Source organism: Podarcis melisellensis, assembly GCF_964234715.1.
Source record: "Podarcis melisellensis genome assembly, chromosome: 16".
Classification (NCBI taxonomy): Eukaryota; Metazoa; Chordata; class Lepidosauria; order Squamata; family Lacertidae; genus Podarcis; species Podarcis melisellensis.
This window is the reverse complement of record NC_138533.1, coordinates 33,707,195-33,731,964: the sequence shown is the minus strand read 5'-3', so window position 1 is coordinate 33,731,964 and position 24,770 is coordinate 33,707,195. Positions and strand designations below refer to the sequence as shown.

Here is a 24,770-nt window from a genome sequence, read left to right as displayed (position 1 = left end):
GAAAGGATAAAGTATCTAGGATAATGTGATATACAGGTGTATATTTTTATACTCATGGAACTTTGCTCTTGGTTGGAAGTAACAGCCTAGCATTTTTGTAGATAATACTTCTAGACAAACTTGCACAAGCTACAGTAAGACAAGATAACCTTGGGAAATGGATAAATCAATTGAGAAAGTGCTTGCAGCTGATATTTCGAGACAAATGGAAGAGTTCAGTTTGAGGGGGGGAATGTCAACCTGCAAATCGGTCTTTTAAAAACATGTAGCATAATCCACAAAGCTGTCTCTCCAGGCCGTTAACAAAATTGCTGTTATTTGCAACGAATAGTAAATTTCTCATTGACTTCGGTAAGAACAGGATCAGTGCCATTTAGTTTTGTTACAGGTGGCACAGTGAAGAATTTCCTACAGTAGTGACAGGCAATGTCCCATTTACACATGGTATTTTCATCTCTGCTAGCAGCCACAGAAGGAATTGGCTTGGCAGATACTGCTGTTTGTAGGAATGTCTGTTGTGATGCATCTTTGGGCATGATGTGCAGGAAATAATATGGCATCTTGTTATATTAAATAAGTGGAGATTGCATGGGAAATGGAGTGAACTGTCAAGTTTTTTAAATCTTTCCCTAGACTCAGCAGAAATTTGGAATTGAGTCCAACAAAGATAGCTAGTTGTCCCTCCCTTAGGTCTGCTTTAAGCCCATATATTTAAAATGATAATCAACAAAAGTGATTACAGTAACTAGTGTTAACTGCAATGATTTAAATATTGGTCCATTGCTCTGCAGAAATGACTCTGGACTTCAAACACAAATGTGGTTACAAAAGTTTACTAATTAGTGTCAGTTCCTGTTACATCAGTTTTATGGGGATATGTTTACATTAACAGTATTGCTGTTTAAAAGGTTTCTGTAACTTTTATTAATTGTAAGTGCCCTCTTATAGCAGGGGTTGAAATGCAGTGTGCCTAGAGAGGTAGTTCGTGCTGCCCACAGGATACCCTGCCTCCCTCTTGCTGAAATTATGTGTAACCAGTAAAATAGGTTCTAGATGTAACCAGTAAAATAGGTTGCAGGGAATTGTGGTGGTGGTGGTGCTCACTGCGCTTTGGGCCCAGTAAATTAGACAATCACTGCATTACAGCTTAGTCCTGGGCATTTTAAAATCAATCTTCTAGTTCGTAGTCAGTTCATTCCTCTTTCTTCCTGACACCGCGATGTTTAGGGTGCCATTTCTTCTAGAAAGGAAGGCTGGGTGCAGATTTGTTGCATTTAACGGTTTTCGGGATATAGCTGTGACCCTGTGTCATGAAAACAATGAACTCTTTGAGTGTACTCTATTGTTCTAGACCAGGAGCATCCACTCTTGTGTATTGTATTTGTAATGTGTTAATCTTCAGAGCATATACAGATTGTTTTCCTAAAAGTTGGCTATTCAGCAAGAAATTTTAAATATCCATTAACTTCATATAATATACCATATAGGTGCTAACATTTTGAGAGTAAAGCATGGAATGATAGATGCATTTCCCTGGAGTCTTACTCTTTTTCTTACACTCTTCTTTCAAGTGAAGAATGTGTCTTTTGCTCTCTTTATTGTTTGCATTTGTTTCCATTGAGGAGGATATTGATTTAAGTAAAGACAAAGAAAGAATTTCTTGTGTTTATAGTTTTCTCAAAGGAATAACTAATGTGACCATGTTATTTCTGTCTGTTCTGCATTATCAGTGGCATAGTCGTTTACTGCATATTAAATATTATAGTGAGTTAAGGGCCAAATGAATGAAGGTCGTAATGCTAATCACCAAATAGTTGTCTTAATAAGTGATTCCTCTATCATTTTGCCTAAACCTAATTTTCTTAGTTATGCTAATTTCCTACAGCATTGATAAAAAAAATCCCTGAAGACATAATAAAATGAAAGTGGTATCTGAAAGACAGAATGGGAAAATGTAGTCTAATCACCACAAAGCATATATTTTAATTTCAGTATGCCAGTCTACATTGTAGAGAATTGAGTTGTATTTTGTGTGGGTTTGTGAACATTTGGTTTTCAAGGCTTTAACAATTTTTTGCTTGGAAGATCAAAATGGTTGGATATTGTCAGGGAACTGCCATCTAAAGCGCCGGGGGCGCAAAGGCTCACTGAGGTTGAGAGAGGAGTAGCAGCGGAAGAGGGAACCAGTAGAGGGCGAGCAAGAACTCCAAGGGAAAGTGAGTCGGAGGGATGGCTCAGAGACGCTTCCAGCGAAAACAGTGGGGAGGTCTCAGGACCTCCTATAGGGACACCCACACCTCGCCGGAAACTGTCACGCCGAGAGGCCAGACGACGTGTTTCCGTTAAAGAGCTTTTATGTTGGAAACGATTCCGAAAGCAGCCACTTTCGGATTCTACTAGTGATTGACGCAGCCATGCTGGTGGGGCTCCGTCACAGGCAGAGGTTTGAAAACCTGATCAAACTCTGAGGGACTTGCATTTTACGCACAAGCAGCTCATCGTCCCATCACAGCAATCCGAAAGTCACCGAAAGCCAGCTTGTGCATAGGAGCGCGCCAGGAGGCGAGGGCTTTGGAAAAGCGGGAAGGGAAAGGAGACCGTTGGAGGGAGTTCCGCATTCCAGACATTCCAGAGCCACCTTTCCCGCCGGCAGAGCCGATGGAAGTTGGAACAGCGCGGGCGCGCGCAGTTTCAAATCCCAGTGAAGGGCGGAAGAAGGAGGGAAGGAGCGCCAAGAGATGTTATCTCTGCCAACAGCCAGGGCACTTTGCCAGAGTCTGCCCACAAAGAAAGGAATGGCAAGGGATGGCAGGAGCTGTTGGGGGAAAGGAAGAGGAAGGCAAGGAGCAAGTAAAAGCCAACGCCTGGCTGCCACCGTCGGGGCACAGCAGCCAGGCCAAAGAGCAGTGAAAGTGCCCATGCCGGAACCTCCCAGACCCGCTTTAGTGATAGAGGTGTTACTAGACCTGCCAAACGGACACCCACTAAAGATCAAGGCGCTTTTGGATTCAGGCAGCTCCTGTAATTTCATGAGTAAGGAGTTTGCAGCTGAGCACCAGATACAGACCATCCCTTTAAGTAACCCCTTGCAGGTGACTACGATTGACGGCAGAGAGCTGTTGGGGGGAGAAGTTAGCCAACAGACTGTCCCGATGATAATGAGGGTGGCAAGGCACACCGAACAGATAGCGTTTAATGTGGCCATCCTGGGAGGAGCGCCCATCATTTTGGGGATGAGCTGGCTGGCGCTACACGATCCGCTAGTGGGCTGGCATCAGAGGGTGGTCTCCTTTGGGTCAGCGCATTGCCTAGAACACTGCAAGGAGGGGAAGGTTTCGGGAGGAGACAGAGTCACCCTAGCCGGGATGGAAGTAATGGACAAAGGGAAGGTGCCCCCGCAATACGCAGATCTGAGCAACGTATTCAGCGAAAGGGAAGCAGACAAACTGCCACCGCATAGACCCTTTGACTGTCAAATCAACCTACTCCCTGGGGCCCAACTCCCAGTAGGCAAACTGTACGCCATGTCAGACAGGGAGATGCAGGAGCTGAGGGAGTTCATTGACAAAAACCTGAAGCGAGGTTTCATCAGAGAGTCCCGAGCGGTGGGGGGCAGCCCAGTGTTTTTTGTGGACAAAAAGAACACAGACAAACGAGACTGGTGTGTGACTTTAGGGCCCTCAATGCAGTGTCGGAGCCCCTGGCTTTCCCTATGCCCCGAATTGATGACATTTTGACCAGAGTAAGGAAGGGAAAGATTTTTACAAAGCTGGACCTGCGGGGGGCGTACAATCTGATACGCATAAGGAAGGGAGATGAATGGAAGACCACCATGTTTACCCCTTTGGGAGCCTTTGAATACCTCGTTATGCCCTTCGGTCTACAAGGGGGCTCCGCGTGTTTTCAAGCTTTTATAAACCACATTCTGGGACCTTTGCTCTACAAGAATTGTGTGGCCTTTTTAGACGACGTGTTGGTGTATTCGGAAGATGAGGAACAGCATGTGAGGGACGTTCGAGAAGTGTTGGGCAGGCTGCAAGCCAACCAGCTGTGGGTGAAACTGGAGAAGTGCCAGTTTCATACCAAGGAGGTGGAATTCCTGGGGTACCGCTTGTCAGACAAGGGATTGGCCATGGATCCAGGCAAGGTCCAAGCGGTACTGGAATGGAAGACACCGAAGACCAAGAAGGACGCGCAAAGATTCTTGGGGTTTGGGAACTTTTATCGGAAGTTCATCAAGAACTTTGCCCACTTGACGGCGCCCATCACCGACTGCCTCAGCAGCAAGAAGAAATTTGTTTGGACGGTAGAGGCGGATCGAGCCTTTGAAGAACTGAAAAGGGCTTTCGCCTCGGAAGAACAACTTCTGCATGTGGATTTACGAAAACCCATGAGAGTGGAAACCGATGCATCCGACCGGGCGGTAGGGGCGGTCCTTCTTCAACCGGGGAGGAGTGCGTCGGAGTGGAGACCGTGTGCCTTCTTCTCGCGGAAGCTGAATAAATCCGAGAGGAATTACACGGTGTATGACAGGGAACTACTTGCCATTCACGAAGCATTCCGGAGGTGGAGACATTTATTAATTGGGGCACAACACAAGGTGCAAGTGTGCACCGACCACAAGAATTTAGAGTATTGGAGAACAGCTCGAGTGCTCAACCAACGACAAGTGAGATGGGCACAGGAATTCTCCAAATTCAACTTTGAAATTTGTTATGTGCCAGGCCCAGAAAACGTCAGGGCGGACGCGCTCTCACGCAAACCAGAGTATTGGGAAGGGGAGGGGGTGATCGAAGAGAGACATGTCATCCCTGAGGACCGCTGGGTGTGTGGGGCGGCGCTGGTGGGGCAACGAGAACTGGTAGAGGAAACGGAAAATGATGAATATGCCCAGGATAAGCTCAGAGGTCTCAGGGGGGAGGGCGAGAGCCCCGGAGGTTTTGAGGAAAGAAATGGGGCATTGTATTACAAAGGGGCACTGTATATACCCGAAGGTGAATTGAGGGGGAGAGTACTCAAGCAGTTGCATGATAGCCCCACGGCGGGACATTTTGGACAACACAAGACCATGTGGTTGGTTACCAGGGAATTTTGGTGGCCTAAGGTGAGGGAAGATGTAAGGGAGTATGTAAGAGGGTGTGACCAATGTCAGCGAGCCAAAGGGGAAAGAAGGGCGCCGGCAGGGTTATTAGAACCATTACCCACACCAGAACGGCCTTGGGAAGCGATATCAATAGATTTTATGACGGATCTGCCAAAGTCCAAGGGGAAAACAGCCATCATGGTAGTAGTAGACCTGTTAACTAAGATGTGCCACTTTGTAGCATGCTCACATGCAGTCACAGCAGAAGAAACAGCGAAGTTGTTTGTAGAACACATCTTTAGGTTGCACGGGGCTCCCTTGAGGGTGATCTCAGATCGCGGCAAACAATTTACTTCCAGGTTCTGGAGGAAGCTCATGAGCTTGCTGCACGTGGAAGTCAATTTTTCAACTGCCCGGCACCCTGAAACCAACGGGCAGGCGGAAAGAGCAAATGGCATTCTTCAACAATATCTGAGGTGTTATGTCAATGACAGAGAGAACGATTGGGTCGAAAAGTTGGCGTTGGCAGAATTTGCCTACAATAATGCGGAGAATGTGTCCACAGGGATGAGTCCCTTTTTGGCTAATTACGGGTGTCACCCCAGGGCATTTCCAGGGGAAGGAGGGGAGAGATGGAGCGTCCCAGCGGCTGAACATTTTGTAGAAGAGATGGAAGCGATCCATCATCAGCTCCAGCTCAACTTAGAAAGGGCTAAGGCACAATATAAGAAGCAGGCAGACAAGAACAGAAGGGAAGGTGAAACCATAAGGGTGGGGGATCAAGTGTGGTTGTCAACCCAAGGGTTGCCGTTCAAAGGGGGTTGTAAGAAATTGAGGCCCAGAAGATTGGGACCCTTTGAGGTCATTCAGCAGGTCAACCCGGTAGCTTTCAAACTCCGATTACCCAACCACATGAAATTGCACCCAGTGTTCCACAGGTCGTTACTGTCACCATACGGGGGGGACGTGAAGGGGAGTACGTCAGGGGACCAGCCTTGGAAGAGAGGGAACGCCGCAACCATGTAGCGGAAATCCTCGATTCCAGGTGGAAGGGAAATCAGGTGGAGTATTTGGTGGCGTGGGAAGGGGAACCGGAGTCAGAAAACACCTGGGTGAATGCAGAGGAAGTCAATGACGAGGTTTTAACAGAAACGTTCCACCAAAGGTTCCCGAGGAAACCTCAGCCGATAGCAAGGTTTAGGAGGGAGTATTTCGGCACCACCGATGAGGAAGAGGAAATGGAAGGGTTCGCGGAGTCGGAGTTGGAAGAGGGAGTGGACTCCGATGACGAAGATTACCGAGAGAGTAGGAACAGCAACAAGTGGAGGGAAGTGTTCGCGACGTCGGAAGACGAAGGAGGTTCTTTCAGGGGTTTTACCTCCTCACCGCCAGTAGGGGAGGAGACGGGAGGGGGTGAAGGGGGCCCTGGAGGGGAGGTGGATGTCAGGGAACTGCCATCTAAAGCGCCGGGGGCGCAAAGGCTCACTGAGGTTGAGAGAGGAGTAGCAGCGGAAGAGGGAACCAGTAGAGGGCGAGCAAGAACTCCAAGGGAAAGTGAGTCGGAGGGATGGCTCAGAGACGCTTCCAGCGAAAACAGTGGGGAGGTCTCAGGACCTCCTATAGGGACACCCACACCTCGCCGGAAACTGTCACGCCGAGAGGCCAGACGACGTGTTTCCGTTAAAGAGCTTTTATGTTGGAAACGATTCCGAAAGCAGCCACTTTTGGATTCTACTAGTGATTGACGCAGCCATGCTGGAGGGGCTCCGTCACAGGCAGAGGTTTGAAAACCTGATCAAACTCTGAGGGACTTGCATTTTACGCACAAGCAGCTCATCGTCCCATCACAGATATGTTTGCTATTTGTACATGCAATCACTAAAGAGTCATAGGAAACCTTATAGTAGGTTTACCTATTAAGAAGATAAGAGCCGTTTTAGATCAGATCAAGGGTCTATTTAGTTCAGTATTCTCTTCCCACCTCGGCCTTCTTGGTGACCATGGGAAGTGCATTGATGGGCTTCAAGTTGCCCATGATGGGGATCAGCTCATCTAGCCCAGTAGTGTCTATTGGATCTCCAGGGTCTCAGCCAGAGGCACTTCCCATTACTTTCTTGCTATCTAGTAATCTAGTAGATAGGTTTGATCTTCTTGCAGTCCATGGGACTCTCAAAAGTCTCCTCCAGCACCATAATTCAAAAGCATCAATTCTTCGGCCATCAGCCTTCTTTATGGTCCAGCTCTCACTTCCATACATCACTGCTGGGAAAACCATAGCTTTAACCATACGGACCTTTGTCAGGAAGGTGATGTCTATGCTTTTTAAGATGCTGTCTAGGTTTACCTGTCATTGCTTTTCTCCCAAGAAGCAGGCGTCTTTTAATTTCCTGACTGTTGTCACCATCTGCAGTGATCATGGAGCCCAAGAAAGTAAAATCTCTCACTGCCTCCATTTCTTCCCCTTCTATTTGCCAGGAGGTGATGGGCCCAGTGGCCATGATCTTCGTGTTTTTTTTATGTTGAGCTTCAGACCATATTTTGCACTCTCCTCTTTCACCCTCATTAAAAGGTTCTTTAATTCCTCCTCACTTTCTGCCATCAAGGTTGTGTCATCTGCATATCTGAGGTTGTTGATATTTCTTCCGGCAATCTTAATTCCGGCTTGGGATTCATCCAGCCCAGCCTTTCGCATGGTGAATTCTGCATAAAGTTAAATAAGCAGGGAGACAATTTACAGCCTTGTCGTACTCCTTTCCTAATTTTGAACCAATCAGTTGTTCCATATCCAGTTCTAACTGTAGCTTCTTGTCCCACATAGAGATTTCTCAGGAGACAGATGAGGTGATCAGGCACTCCCATTTCATTAAGAACTTGCCATAGGTTGCTGTGGTCGACACAGTCAAAGGCTTTAGCATAGTCAATGAAGCAGAAGTAGATGTCTTTCTGGAACTCTAGCTTTCTCCATAATCCAGCGCATGTTTGCAATTTGGTCTCTGGTTCCTCTGCCCCTTTGAAATCCAGTTTGCACTTCTGGGAGTTCTCAGTCCAAATACTGCTTAAGACTGCCTTGTAGAATTTTAAGCATAACCTTGCTAGCGTGTGAAATGAGTGCAATTGTGCGGTAGTTGGAGCATTCTTTGGCACTTCCCTTCTTTGGGATTGGGGTGTAGACTGATCTTCTCCAATCCTCTGGCCACTGCCGAGTTTTCCAGATTTGCTGGCATATTGAGTGTAGCACCTTAACAGCCTCGACCCCATACTAGAGGGCTTAACAAACCATATGGTAGCTAAGATTCCCAGAATGCTAAACTCTCCATATTGAATTACTCATAATACAGAGCAATTTCCACACACTCCCAACTATTACAGGGTATATCACTCTATTTAGTTTAGGTTATCTTAACCGCCACTAAGCAAAACAAGGTCCAAATTCTTCCTACCAGAGCCAGTGCCTAAAACCAGTGTTATTTGATAGAAAACTGCCTGTCTGAACCCTGCCAGACTGTTGTATAATTCAGTCTGCAACTCACTCTCGGCAAAAACTTCAGATGCAATCTAATATGATTCAGTCAGCACCAGATGATAAATTAAACATGCAAATAGGGTCTTATACATTTTTAATCATGTAATGCTATTGTGTATGGAGTCAAATATTGAATATTCCCCACAAGCTTGGTTTGCAGTTTTAGGCTCAGACATTGGAGCCCCTTTTCCATGGCTATTTCTGGCATGTTGAACATGTATGTCAGCGTAAGTAGTCTTTCATATGCTGTTTTTGCAAATATAGTAATTCAGATATGAAAGATGATAAGTATTTAAATTACTGTTTTCCCTTCTCATATCTCTTCCCCCTGTACTCATATGCACATGTATTGATACTTACTCTTTTGGGAATGGTTGGCCTCCCTCGAAACCACTAGTGAGCAACATTCTCTGTCTCTCTAAGGAGGGGGATTCAGATCATCAAGGAAAAGGAGTATTTTTAAATCAACAGTTTGAATAAAACTTCCTACCTTTTTCTTGATAAGCAAGGGTATTTGTGGTTACAGCAGTTAAAACATTCTGGTTTGTAACTACAGTTGTACCTTAGTTGCTGAATGTCTTGAAACTCGTACATTTCGGCTCCTGAACGATCAAAAACTGGAAGTGAGTGTTCTGGTTTTTGAACGATTTTCAGAAGCCGAATGTCTGGCACGGCTTCCAATTGGCTGCAAGACGCTCCTGCAGCCAATCGGAAGCCACGCCTTGGTTTTCGAAAGGTTCTGGTAGTCAACGGACTCCCGGAACACATTCTGTTTGAGAACCAAGGTACGACTGTACCTTTGGGAACCAAACGTACCTTGGTTTTCGAACAGCTTAGTTCTCGAACATTTTGGCTCCCAAACACCACAAACCCGGAAGTGAGTGTTCCGGTTTGTGAACTATTTTGGGAAGCCAAACGTCCGACGGGGCTTCCATGGCTTCCAATCAGAAGCCGTGCTTTGGTTTGTGAAGTCAGAACGGACTTCTGGAACAGATTCCGTTCGACTTCTAAGGTACAACGGTAAATCGTTTCTACTAAATTCTGGAGGAATGGCCATGTTTGTTGCATCAAAAGCAGCATTGTCGTACCGTACCTTAAATACTAAATAGATGTATTCTGACATAAACTTTTGTGAATGTATTATAATGCACTGGAATGCCAGAGTACATTTTCTTTTATCACAAGACTTTTTGTTCCTTAACACTACCTAGGAACTCAATCCAAAATCAAAACCTACATGGCTTTTGCGCTAATGCTTTATACCTGGAGATGAACAGGGCAGCTCAAATTAATGGATTTCTGTTTTGGTTCTCTGTACACTTGCCAAATACATTAATCTGGTTCGGTTCAGTACAGACAAGGGCCACATTTCAGTACAGAGTTGGTTTGTTGAAGTTTCCAGAAGCAATGGGTGGTAATTATCAATGTTTCTCCATGAGATAGAAAGCAATCTCCACACTCTTTGGATTGATGGTAATAAATATGCATAATTTGTCACAATAATAAATACAACATATGATTTTCTTCAGATTGACTTAAAACTAAGAATTCCTCTAACAGCGCATACTGGAATATGTTATGCATTTTGGAATACCAATTTGGATAACCAAAGAGGTGCTTTTCTCTAATTTCCAGTCTACTGTGTATTCCTACACTGAATTCTTTTAACTATAAAAGCTTATGTGTGTGATTCACATTTGAGCATTTATTTAGAGGGCTAAACTTGTATTTTCTTTTCTCTAGAAATTCTAATTTTTTTTGCATTCCAAACTTGTAGAGGTCAAATATTTGCCCCTCTCCTAAATTTAATGGTTCTTCTGAAGGTGTGCAGCCAGTCATAGCACATTCACAAGTACAGTGTAAGGTACCATGAAACTGAGGTATATGTTATCCCCCCAACCCCAAATAACAATGCCTTGCTCATTCTTTGACCAAAATAGCAGAAGATTTGGAGTGCAGTCGCTACTGCCAGGTCATTCAGTTTTACCTTTCCTTAAGTTCTGGCTTGGTCCTTCACCTTCTCCATTCCTTTCTTCAGTTTCAAGTGCAGATAAGAAACTTGCAGGTCCCAACAAGAAGCACTCACTCGCTTTTGCTAACATGCTTTTGATGCTTTGCCCACTCTTTCCTGCCACGATATTGGTTCATTTACACAGGCCATTATAAACAGTCTGATGGTTCAAATAGCTTCATTTATTTAAAACAGTGTTTCTCAAACTTGGGTCCCCAACTATTGTTGGACTACATCATCTCTGACCACTGGTCTTCTAGCTATGGATGATAAGAGTTGTAGTCCAACAACAGCTGGGGATCCAGGTTTGAGAAGCACTGCTTCAAATTTTTCCCTGGTTGAAATTAATAAAAAGTTGAGATCAATAGAAAGCAAACAGTGCCTTCCCTCAGAGTTAAATTTAAAAGAGATGTCACCAAATGAAAAAGGGGAGAGAGGAGGAAACAAAATAGAAACACAGATACCAAGTTACAGCATCTCCCCTTCCTAATGGTAATATTTTGATAGATCCAGAATTGGCCTCCACAGTCACTTACGGACTCATTGTTAAAACTGTGTTTATGGAAGACAACCTTACTCGGCTACGAGTGATCGCCAAAGAAGAAGACTTGCTATGTGGATTCAGTTAACATTTTGGTGATGTCTTACTGGATTTGATGGGGTGTTAAAGTGTGCTGTACTCAAACCAATTTACCCTGATGATTTCCTTGATGAAAACACTGAAAATTAAGTTGTGCCCCTCCTCTTAAAAAGGGCAAATAAGTATTTGTTAATTCCTTTTGTCTCTAATCATTCACAGCCCAGAGTTGCATTCGAGTGCCAATAACTCATTGCTGGTGTATGTTGTTGCCTGTAAAAGGCTTCTTGTCCAGTGTTCACCTTTTTCTTACTATTAGAAGTATGGCACACTTTAGCCCAAAGGGGGATTTTTTCTCTCTCTCTCTTTGAAAATTATTTTGCTTCTGAGACTTAATTTTTATCAGAACTCAGCAGATGTAGGTTTGTCAACATGGCACAGCATGAGATTGCCTTCTACTGTTAACTCTGCAGAGCTTAGCTTGACACCATGCTGTATTTGGGGAACAAAGCATTTGTATACATACTAGCGAATTGTTTTGCTTAGCGCACTTAATTAAATGGGTGTGTTCTTAGCTCTTGTGCATGTGCACACACCCATCTTCATCAGGAACATTACAACATTCATGGTGAATTGTACAAAAGGCATGTGTTTTCAACAGAGAGGCCATAATTCAGTGGTAAATCACCTGCTTTCCTTGCAGAAGGTACTAGTTTAAGTCTCAGGCACCTCCAGTAGAAGGATCAGGTGGCAAACTATGGGAATGATCCTTCCTCCGCCTCAGACTTGGAAGTGTTGCTGGTGGTCAGAGTAGACAACCCTGGACTAGAATGACTAATAGTCTGACCTAGTACAAGGGATCTTCCAGTAATCACTCTGTTAAACTGCATTTTTTAAAAATAACAAAACAAAAACTATTTAAAAAGTGACTTAAGAGAATATTGCTCAATGGCAAATGGGAAACTGAAATCTTAAATTGTAACACTTCAATCTCTTTCATGTGGCACCTTCTCAGACTTAAAATTCTTCAAGAATACTTCAGAAAAGAGGGTGGGAATAGAGAGTGTGCCGCAGTAAAGGAATACTGCTTGAAATCTGGGTTTAAACTTAAAACCTGTAGTTTTAAGGAGCAATTAACAAATGCTTTGGTGTAAAAAAAAATGTCACTAGGCCACATCATATATGCATATTTAATAAAAGAAGACCTAGCAAGTCATAAAACTTTCAATCATACGAAAAGTTTAAACTATAACACAGTTTACACTGTCAAGGATTCTGAAGGTGATCAAGGTTGTACTCCCAATCTGTGTGGGATGACAGCCAGGCAAGTTGGGCTCTACTGGTGTGCTCTCTAGAAAATGTCCAGTATTTCCCTAGAACTAAGCACTATAGGAAAAAAATATTGAGGGCCACAGGTTTTCATTGCTGTTCTTTCATCAAGCAATCTGGCTCTAGGAGTACCCCCAGAATTCCTAGAAATTTGAAACTATACACCTCCAAAACAAAGTGCATAGCTAACACCCTCCTGGTGAGTTAAATGCAGCTGCATCTCAGGACTCAAAAAGATAGAAGGCAAACAGGATGGGAAAGTACAAATGAGCCCAGTGTCAAAGCTTGACATGACTAAAATGTCCATGTTTGCAAGCATTTTGTTATTTTATCATCACTGCTACCTGTTACAGGAACGCCAATATAAAATAGCCCAGCTGTTTATGGAATAATCTCCCTACTGTCATGAGTAGCGAAAGGTCTGCATAATTCATGCATTTTACAGGCACAAAAGAAATGAAGGTATGTACCCTCCTGAGACAAAAAAAGGACCTTTAAGTTCACAGCTGTTAACGTGCTATTCAATTAAATATGCATGTAGGAATTCCTCATTTGTGAACTAGTATGTCACTGAAAGCAGTTGTTGCTCGTGGAAATTGATTCATTTGAACTACAGCTTCTCAAACTGGGCAACAGGGAGACACACCCTCCCCCCTCCAAAAAAAAAGATTATGTTCCTGAGTTAATAAATACAACTATTGGAAAAACACAACCAACAACTGAGTACAGGTAATTTCTATCTTATGTGACCATTTGCTAATGAGAAGCCATGCATACTCGCAAAAATGCCTAAAGTCTGAAACCTGCAGAACCACCCTTCCTGCCCCCAGCAAGGAGGGCTACTTAGCTGGCTTCGGGAAGGCACATGCTCAGCTTGGGAGAGGATTCGTAAAGGCTCTGGCAGCGTCCTGGAGTCCTCTCACCTCCTTCCCAAAGTCCTGTAAGTGCTTTCCCAGCTTTGGGAAGAAGGCAACATCCTGGAGTCCTCCCACCTTGCCAGAGCCCTTGCACTGGCTTCCCTAAGCTGGGTAAGCCTGTGATCGTACCTTTGTAGGGGCATGTGGAAACAAGCAAATGGAGAATGGGTTTCTTCCAGCCTCCATTCATTTAATTATTTTCCGCTTCTTCATGTAAGCTGCGATCATGCAAGTTAAATAAGCGTAAGATGTGAGATATCTGTACAACTGAGCACACAGCAATATAACAAAAAGTGGAATTAGCAATAGAAAAGTATAAAAAGTAGAATTTTGTATGGTGAGTTGGCTACTTTGACATCTATAGTGCAAACACAGTAACACTGAATTATTGAATAAAACTGAACGTTGGTGGAAGAGGGAGAACAGACTACAGTGGTACCTCAGGTTACAGACGCTTCAGGTTACAGACTCCACTAACCCAGAAAAAGTACCTCAGGTTAAGAACTTTGCTTCGGGATGAGAACAGAAATCGTGCAGCAGTGGCGCAGCGGCAGCGAGAGGCCCCATTAGCTAAAGTGGTCTTCAGGTTAAGAACGGACCTCTGGAATGAATTAGGTTCTTAACCCAAGGTACCACTGTACAGTTTTTAAATAACTTACATAGCCAATACTCTGCTACTGCAAACAAACATTAACTCAAAAACTATTTTTTAAAAAAAGTTTCCCGATTAAATAACAGTCATTCAGCAAATATCCACTCATAATCCGTTGTCACTTGACATTACAAAGCCATCTCTCAGTGGCAGAATACATGCTTTGCACACAGAAGGTCCCAGGCCCAGTCCTGGCATCTCCAGTTAAAGGGGATCATCAAAAACATGGTGCGAAAGTAACTTTTCACCAACCCAGTGCCCATAGATGCAATGAGACCTGCAAAGGCTTTCACTTCTGATCATGGGCAGGGGCTCCAGACCCTAAGCTTTCTTTTTATTTGATTCTTAAAGTAAATCTCTAGCCCCTAAAGAAATGTGCAGGTACCTTCTAAGTGATTTCTGTGAAATGAGAATGAGTGTGATGTGGTGATCCTGGATGTGGGGAAGCTCCGTGTTGCTACAACACAATTACAGCAAGTGTGTGTGTACGTGTAAAATCAATATTATGTTATCAGGACCAACAGGACATAGCTGACTTCCTATGATAAGGCTCATAGAATCACAGAATTGTAGAGTTGGAAGAGACCCTGTGAGTCCGCTAGTCCACCCCCCCCCCCCCCGCGATTCAGGAATCTCAACTAGATCATACATGACAGGTGGCCATTCAATCTCTGCTTTAAAACCTCCAAGGAACAAGAGTCCATCACCTCTTGTGTGAGTCTGTTCCATTGTTGAGACTCTTAATTTCAGGGTTCGAACCCCATGTTTGGCGAAAGATTCCTGCATTTCAGGAGGTTGGACTAGATGACCCTCGTGGTCTTTTCCAACTCTATGATTCTATAATCTCCTCTCAGACTCTTCTTTACTAGACTAAACATACCCAGGTTCCCTCAACCTCACGATGCTTGGTTTCTGGACCCTTTTTCATCTTGGTCACCCTCTTCCGTTCATGTTCTAGGTTGTCAATATCCTTCTCAAATTGTGTCCAGAATTCGTCATGGGTGGCTGTCTCTCTGATTTTGTATTATGCCATGCTCCCCATCGCAGCCATTTTGTGACTGTTGCCATCAGCACTTCCCCACATATTGGTCATTTAAAAAACCCAAACATCTCTTTCTCTACCAAATGATAATTTTTGCTGCAGCTGCTTTTGGGAGGGGGGAAGGTGGGTATTAGGAGTATATCCTTTACTCAAATATAACTCAAGTTACTGAAAAATCCTGCAGGAAACCTAAAACTTCTGTGCGCACTCTGACATTATCTATCTTTCATATATCGAGTATGATGAGTTTCCCACTCAAAATTGTCTTATCTGAACAGCCCAATTGCTGCTTAAGGATTTCCCTGCTCAAAGATAATCACATCTCTACCACATTCCTTTAAAGTAAGCAATGTGGAGTCACAAGAGACTGATCCATGCCCAGCATCTTAAAATGAATTGAATTTACCAGTACCAAGTCATCTAGAAACTTCATTTTAAGAGATGAGAAAAAGGTCAGCCTTCAGCTGTTACGCTCATAAGCTTGTCAAGGAAAGATGCAGACAAAAACAATTTGCCCCAAAATGTAATAATGCTACAACTTCTGCCTGGAAAGGAATGAGGCTTCATGCTTTAACTACTGGATTCCAGGGGAACCAGTTTTCCTTGAAGTAAAGCTAGCAGCCATAGCACAGAAAGGCTATATATGCCAACAACAAACCTGACACACTTACCTATTTTTATTTAAAGTATTTCTATATGCCCTTCATCAAATTTCTCCCAGGGCAGCTTATGACATATCTTATTGCTTGTTAATCAAGCTTTCTCCAATCTGTGAGGTTTCCATGAGAATTTTAAGCAAACAAAGGGTACCTTGAAGCCTTAAACATAAAATAAAGCCCAATACATGTTTCAGAACCATCCAGAGCTGATGCATCAAAATTTCAAGGCTTTTAGGAAGAAATCAAACATTTTCCCACTCTGACTTCTAAGCAGTCTAGCTTAAGCTAAGTTGAATAACACATTTTCAAACCAACTTGACAGGTAACTTTCTGTCTCACTGACAAAATCACAATCAACTGCCCTGTGGGAAAAGAGGGCAACACCAACTAACACCAGTATCAGCTGCTTTAGCAACCTGAGGATACAAGCCAACATGGGATGAAAATTAAGTTCCTAGTGAGAAGTATACCTTACATGATTCCTGGTGATTCAAATCATAGGGCTTCAGCCACCTAGCTTTTATCAAACCAATATTAATGTCAGAAGAAACAGCTGTACAGTAGGCATGCCTGGTACCAAAGTAAAACAATAAAAAGTCAGTCTGTTTAATGTATGATTCTAATGTATTTTACTCACCTACATAGTCATTACTTAGGTTAGGTTACTTATCCTGGAGCATATGTTATTCTGGTTTTGCTAGAGATGAGAAGGGGAACAGGAAGCAGGGCAGGGCACCAGGACTCGACCCACAAAACAAGAACAGTTAATCAGCCATCCCTCTGGCTTTGGAGAGTTTGGAAAGCACATCCCATGCATCTTAATTTTTATTTATTTCATTTTTTTTGGCAACCACAAGGGCTGGAAAGCTAAGGGAAGTCTGGGATTTTTAGAGCAATGAATCCTGCACTTTTTATGTGCCTGCATGGAATCAGAGCATGCATACAAGTCTGGACATAATAGACAAGGAAGGGAGGATTATTTGGAAACCCTTGCTGGTTCCAAAGTGACTGAATAGTGCACTTTTATAATTTCATTCTTGACATTTTAGCAAAATTGACTTTGACACCCATGAAAAGGGTTCCCAAAATTTGTTTTGCACTAAGGTGGCCAACTCATGTCAAAACTAGTTTGCAGTACCAATTGTTAAAGTTACTATAGTAGTAGGTTTCAAATCCCTGCACTGTCACCTTTTTTGTTTCTTAACCTACTCCTTATTCTCCCCAATCTGATTACTTCTCTAGGTCCTCTCATAATCATCCAAAATGCTCACCTAACAAACATTTCTGTCTAACCAGAAAGGGCTGGCTGTTAACACTTGTTTCCTAGCAACTTGTTCTTCCTGTTGGCTGGGAGTAGCTACCCAAAATCTTTTTGTTCTTTTTCCTTTCCTTTTTTCAGATGGGGGCTGGGATCATAACCGTCCCGTGGGTAATCACTAGGTTTGACAAGAGTAGCTACTACATTTCTGTATTGTTGATTAATTGAAAGTAGTAATAAAAACTGTGTAGTAATTTTGGATTCCTTTATATGTATTAGTGGCATTGTACCTAACATGGTTCAGGAATTCTAAGACCCTCACCCCAGATCAGCGTGGCCCTGCTTTTTTATCTCAGGAAACAACCTGCAAAATTTTGTTTTGATCCTTTAAGAGGTATCCAAATGCATAGCAAATATATAGGAGATAAGCATATACAAAGCAAGTTTTGAGCACTGTGCAGGCATGCTTGAAAGGCCTTCTGAAATTGATGCTGGGGAGAGTTCTAGTGGTTGAATACAGGGCTCCAGAATAGACACATACTGGATTATATGCAAAATTGTTCATGTTGGGCAATGTATGCAAATTGTACCTTTACTCGGTGCAGAATGTTAATGATGCTGAAAAGTCCAAATCCTAGCTGTATAACTTTATACAGTCAGAAAGAAAGCTACTACATTTTCCTAATTTTAATCAGGCAAGCATGGCTTTAATATACCTAAAAGGGCACACGAAAGTGAATTAAGTTGTAAAGGGGGGAAATGGCAATTTCTTTAGATTCTTTGCACGTCTCTCCACTTCCTCATTCACTACAGTGCTGTTTCCATTTGGCCTTGGATGTGTCTGCCTCATTTCACCCGAATGTGTTGACAAAATGCTATTTCTCATTTTCTGCACAAGAAAAATGGATAATGCATTAGGAAGTTGGAAATTTTAACTTAAGCGATATTCCACTTGTGGTAGCAACAGTGCAGGGGATGGGCTGTGGGACCTTTTTGGTTTTTTTTTTTTTTTTGTTCCCTCTTCAAACTGCCTGAAATATTGATCTATTGATCATAAACTCCTTTTTTTACAGCAACTATGGCAGCCATGTATTACAGTTACTACATGCTGCCAGATGGATCATATTGCCTCGCCCCTCCACCCCCAGGAATTGACATGGCAACTTATTACAATGCACTACCAGCAGGAGTGACTGTGTCTAGCACTACTGGAGTAGCCACAATGACAGCACCACCTCCTCCTGGCACTACACCACCGCCATCTTCAGAGGCAACTGATGACACCAGTGGTGTAATGCCTGCCACGACTACTTCAACAAGGTATCCTATTTTTTGCCTGTCCCTTTGAGTTTGGCTTTGAGCAAAACCATTTCCTATGGTTTCTGGTAATCCCAGGTCATGTTCAACAAAGGCCACATTGACACCACACATTTACAGCACTGTGATGCCACTTTACACCATTATGGAATTCCGGGAGCTGTAGCTTGTTAAGGGGTAAAGGTACAGGGACCCCTGACAGTTAAGTCCAGTTGTGAACAACTCTGGGGTTGTGGCGTTCATCTCGCTTTACAGGCCAATGTAGCAGGTGTTTGTCCACTCCGCAGACAGTTTTTCTGGGTCATGTGGCCAGCATGACTAAGCCGCTTCTGGCGCAACAGAACACTGACATCATCAGAGCAGCGCACGGAAACACAGTTTACCTTCCTGCTGGAGTGGTACCTATTAATCTACTTGCACTTTTTGGCATGCTTTTGAACTGCTAGGTTGGCAGGAGCTGAGAAAGAGCAACGGAAGCTCACCCCATCGCGGGGATTCGAACCACCAACCTTTTGATTGGCAAGCCCAAAGACTCAGTGGTTTTGGAGACTGCTATTTACTTCCCAGGGTTACAGTTCCCAGAGTGGTTTAACAATCCCTCATCACAGGGAACCCCGGGAATTGTAGCTGTTAATTGATGTTCATTGGAAGTAAGAATGTCTCCCTGCTGCCTTAAGATGTTTGGGCTTTGGTATGTGTCTAAGGAAAAAAGCACCAAATGGTCAGCATACCCTTGCTGTCTTGCTTTGGTTCATGCATGGCATACTCAGGGGTGTTTTCTATGTTTACTAGTTCTCAAATTAATATTTTCAGTACACATAAACATTTTTTTCCCTTGACCGCGGTGGCTTGTAGCTTTGTTTGTTCAGTTCATTGTAGCTGTGGACCCATTATAAATCCTCAGCTAGTTAATCGTTGTCTGAAATCTGTTCCAAGCACTAATGTTTTCTTGTTTGAAATTGATCTCTGCTTGGTCAGTGTGTTAATTTAGCAAAACAATAAGCTGTGTGGCATTAAGAGCACATTACGCAAGTAGGAGTGGGCTTTTGTTTAGATTCTCATCAACTTACAATCTACCAGCGGTTATGCTAGTACTTCTGTAAAAGGTGTCCCAACACTTCTGTTATTCTTCCTGTTTATTGTGAAGGTTCTCTGAATGCCTTACCATGTTATAACAGTGGAATATATTAAAAATGATAGTATAGTAAAATGGGATCAGGATTGTATAAATGGTGCAAACCAGCATGCATGAAAATATTTTGGACTGAAGTAAGTTGCTGGCCTTTATGATTTCACAGAAAACTTCCACATATACAGCTGTTTTCTGATGAAAGTTGTGAAATTGGAATGGTTTTAAAGAGGCCTTCAGATTTCTCTCACTCCATTCTGCCTGGCACTGCAGTTGAAAAACTTTTAAAACCTTGTAAAGCCATAAATCTTGGTGCCCCAAAATGAACTGTTCAAATAAAGTGATGTTAGGCAGATTATAAAAAGTTTTAAATGTTTGCCTGGATTTTTCTAATGCAAAAGAGATAGCTCTAGCTTCTTTAATAAGCTCGTTTTGGGGGATCAAATATTTCATAACTTAAAAATCAGTGGTGATTTTTAAAAAGTAAGTGCCGCCTCTGGCTTAATAGGGCTGCATGTTATGTTCTCTACCTATGTAAATAATAAAATGCTAATTTTTTCAGCACAATTCCTTCTGTGGTTACCATCATCCCCCCACCTCCAGACATCCAGCCCGTGATTGACAAGTTAGCTGAATATGTTGCTAGGAATGGGATTAAATTTGAGACCAGTGTCCGTGCCAAGAATGATCTAAGGTGAGTGCAAGTGCCTTTTTTCTTAATTACTTCATTTTATGATGTGGTATAAGTGAGCAGCTTGTCCCTCTCTTATTGACAGTCTGTTTTGCAAAGAAAGCTGTTGAGTGTAATGTGTTGTAATTTGTTTTATTAAAATTCAAGGGACTACTTGAAGTTAATGATAAAGCATTATTGCCTAAGAATCTTGAAGCTTGTGCTTCTGAATGTATACCTTCTGGGCATTTAGGCATAAATTATTCTATTTCAGAATATCAGATAGCTTTTCAGCGCTTGGGGTACTGGAATATTAAATGATGGTTGATGTTTGCTATGTTGTGGTGTGTTTTTCCACAAATTGCATTTTTGTTCCTTAACAGGTTTGAGTTCCTGCAACCTTGGCACCAGTATAATGCCTACTATGAATTTAAGAAACAGTTTTTCCTTCAGAAAGAGGCCAGTGACAGCTCAAAGGTAGGCTTCTAAGAGTAGGAAGCAACAGTGGGACATCTTGCTTTATATGCTACGTACATAGGAACCTGACTAGAGCAGCCAGGAACAGAGAAACCACCTCTAGTAAATTTATTTTTAAAAAATTATATCCCACTTTTCCTTGCCAAACAACTTGCAGGAGCTAGCAACATGCAACTATGAACCCAGTAATAAAGGCTAAGTTGCTTCAATTCATTTTATGCGGGTCTGCCATTAAGAACATAAGAAGAGCCTGCAGACCCATCTAGTCCAGCAACCAGGTGCCTCTGGGATGCCCAAAAGGCACACCTGAGAGCAGCAATACACTCTTTATTTGTGATTCCCAGCAACTGGTTTTTAAGATGGGTGCTGCCTCCAACTGTTGAGGCAGAGCTTGGCCATCATGGGTAGCAGCTGTTACTAGCCCTTCATCCATGAACATGTTTTAAAAGTATTAAAAAACAAAACGCTGGTGATCAGAGCAAATTTTAAGCAGCATATTACTTGGTTTCTGTGTCATCTTTACTCAATGCTGGATTGTTTGCATGTGCATATAAGATGCTCGTCATTACCTTTTAAACCTCCTAAATAGATTTAGGGGTAAAGGTAAAGGGACCCCTGACCGTTAAGTCCAGTTGCGGACAACTCTGGGGTTGCAGCGCTTATCTCGCTTTACTGGCTGAGGGAGCCGGCGTTTTGTCCGCAGACAGCTTCCAGGTCATGTGGCCAGCAGGACTAAGCCGCTTCTGGCGAACCAGAGCAGCGCACGGAAACACCATTTACCATCCCGCCAGAGCGGTACCTATTTATCTACTTGCACTTTGACGTGCTTTCAAACTGCTAGGTTGGCAGGAGCAGGGACCAAACAATGGGAGCTCACCCCGTCGCGGGGATTCGAACCGCTGACCTTCTGATCGGCAAGCCCTAGGCCCTGTGGTTTAGACATTAAATACCATCTCCTGTTGCATGTTCCATCACCAGCTGAGCTACAGCTAGTGTGAAGCAAAAGTAAGTGCCTTCCCTGTAACAACACCCAGACAGTCACCTTTCTTTATAGGAACCATTTGGCTTGCCTCATCTTTAGATTTTTTTTTGCCTTCCAGGTGTGGTGTTCTTGTTCCGCTGTGATTTAGTTTTAATCGTATTTTTGTATTGCTTTTATTGTACAGTAAAGCCACCTTGAGCACTCTGTTGGAGGGGATATAAATTCTGTAAATAAATAGAAGCCAGACACAACAAGAAAATCGTAACTCTGAAACTTTAGTATGTGATTGCATAAATCCAAGTTTCCAACAGGTGCTGGTCATCTTAAATCAAAGAGAATCAAATATTGCAATGTACTGGTCAAAAATGAAACATGCTGCAATTGAGATGTTAAGCCTGTTTAATTCCTTGACATGTTTTTGTTTCACTTTGTTTATAGCTACTCTTTTCAGCCAAAATTTGTTCCCAAAGTGGCTTATGATATAATGTGGATATTGGATATACATGGATATCTCTGTGGCAGGTTTTTCTGGCCTATGGCTGTTGAGAGGTTTGGCGCTAAAAGAGCAGCAACTGGAGTCATGGGTTAGCAGCAGATAAAGATAGAAACCCATACAAATAGCCCTTCTATTGATTTGAAAGCTTCACTGGGATTTGCACAATACTGTACACAAAGAAAACACAAAGTCAGAAATGTCCCATACTTTGGGCCATAGGGGAATGTTTGGGTGGGTGCCTGTTTATTAGGGACAGATAGCTGGTGCCTTAGAAGCTCAAAGGGTACTGCTATACTCTAGGATGAATATGAGAATTGATCCACCTGTTCTGTAGCAGATGTAGGATGGATTTAATTGTGCACTCTGAGTGAAGTGTCCACTTGTAAACTCAAATTATGGGGCAGCTGGAGCAGAGTTTTGCTAGCTTCTCCTGGTGTCTTATGTGCTACTGATGATTAACTCTCCATGTTCTCACAGATGCCATGCAAACCACTAGTTGAAATAAACTGCATATGCCCTTCCAGCAAAGTTGTGATGTTTTAGTCTATAGAATTGTATTCAAGGCTAAAAAAAATTGCCCAAGTTGTCTCTTTGCCCTCTGAAAAGATACCCAGCATAACCTTTTTTTAGGCAGCGTTTTGAAGTGGCATACTGACACAAAGAGTTCCATTAAATGAACCCTGTGCATGAGTTGCCTTTGTATTTTCAGTTTATTTGGACTGAATAGTTTGCAGTACAAGTTCGTGTTTATAAAGCAGAATAAAGTTGCTAGGAAACCATTTTACACATTTTCATTACACATGTGGATGAGGTTAGTTTTGAAAATAGTAGTGGGTGGACTAATAAATTAGTACACAGTTTCACTACTTAATTAAATGCCGTGTATAACAACTCCTCATGTTTTCAGGTGAAATATAGTTAGTTAATATATTTTTCACTTAATCATGTTGATCTTTTTAAAAGCCCTTTATTTAGTTTCCACCTGGATTTTATTTTCTGTTGAGTAAAGGGTGCTAGTACATGATCAGGTAAGTCTAATGGCCAGGTGCCAGAGGGCTCAGGGGGGATTTAGGCCAGACTTGCAAATAGTTTGTTGCCTGTAGCAATTCAACAAATGTCTCTATGCACTAGGCAAAGAGGCTTCCTGATTTTAGAAATTGAGAACCGCTGGAGGATAATACCATCAGGGGACTGATCATCTTCACTTGATTGACCCTCTGCTTGAATATCCTGTTTCATATGGTGGCCAGTCAGTCCTTCAAAATGCCACAGGCAGAGTGTCAAGACAAAAGCTTTTTTTCCTGCTGTAACTGCCCCCAGCAACTAGACACTCCCTCGAAACATGGAATTTTAAAATTATTATTCATTTCATTTCTGTACCACTTTACATTTTTAAGAAAAATATCTCTAAAACAAGAAAACATCCAGAGTAAAACATTACTGAAGAAAGTCAAATACAGTGGTACCTCGGGTTACAGACACTTTAGGTTATAGACACTTCAGATTACAGACTCCGCTAACCCAGAAATAGTACCTTGGGTTAAGAACTTTGCTTCAGGACGAGAACAGAAATCACACAGCGGCGGGAGTACCCATTAGCTAAAATGGTACCTCGGGTTAAAAATTGTTTCAGGCTAAGAATGGACCTCCAAAACGAATTAAGTTCTTAACCCGAGGTACCACTGTAGTTGCTCACTGGAAGGACAGACCCTGAAGCTGAGGCTCCAATACTTTGGCCACCTCATGAGAAGACTCTCTGGAAAAGACCCTGATGTTGGGAAAGATTGAGGGCACAAGGAGAAGGGGACAACAGAGGATGAGATGGTTGGGCAGTGTTCTCGAAGCTACTAACATGAATTTGACCAAACTGCGGGAGGCAGTGGAAGACAGGAGTTCCTGACGTGCTCTGGTCCATGGGGTCACGAAGAGTCGGACACGACTAAACAACTAAGCAATAACAACAACACATTCATAATTAACAGAAACTAAAATAATATCTTAAAGGTTTCAAAATATAAGATTACAGAGGAGGTCAACTACAGAATGCATATTTAACACTGCAAAGTTAACAAAAAAATTAACTTAAACATTCCAAAAGAAAATTTTACTAAAGGAAGTCAACTGTAAAATGCACATTTAAGACAGCATTATTAACAAGAGCATAAAACATTAGCATAGGCATAGTACATACCTGCTTCTGCTGTTGCCAACCCTGCCAATGGTGGTTCATGGTGTGTGGCAGCTGTGGAAGCTCAGGCTCAATGATCTGCAGCTGCACTAAGAGACAGACAGAATTCCTTATAGCTATCAAAATTAATATAGGGCTGCCATACGTCTGGATTTTCCCAGACATTACTGGGATTTCAAAGGTGGAATTGAAAACTTTTGGGGGTTTTTTACAAAACAAAGAAAGCAAAAAAGCTCAACATTAATGAGCCCATTCTCCTTAAAATTGAATAGAGAATTTGCTGAGGTCCACTATCATTGGTATGGCTTCAATTTTGGCTTTCCACTCCAAGTCCTCTGAAACACATAGAGGGCTTGTGGAGGAGGCGAAGGTTTCTCTTTTTTTGTGCTGGGGTATGGAAAAGATGAGGAGGGGTAGGAAGACTCCTGTGGCTCTTTTATTCTCTATAGCCCAGCACAAG

The 24,770-nt window shown here is 42.7% G+C and overlaps 1 protein-coding gene across 6 annotated transcripts in view; it reads left to right on the top strand.

Annotated features, from left to right (window-relative positions):
- SFSWAP (splicing factor SWAP) overlaps positions 1-24,770 on the top strand; it is a 102,306-nt gene that overhangs the window by 19,757 nt on the left and 57,779 nt on the right. For all 6 annotated transcript variants that reach the window (XM_081893293.1, XM_081893292.1, XM_081893294.1 and 3 more), the window contains 3 exons: positions 18,125-18,371; positions 20,060-20,191; positions 20,551-20,644. In XM_081893293.1, coding sequence (XP_081749419.1) covers positions 18,125-18,371; positions 20,060-20,191; positions 20,551-20,644 — 473 coding nt within the window. The remainder of the gene's footprint in view (positions 1-18,124; positions 18,372-20,059; positions 20,192-20,550; positions 20,645-24,770) is intronic.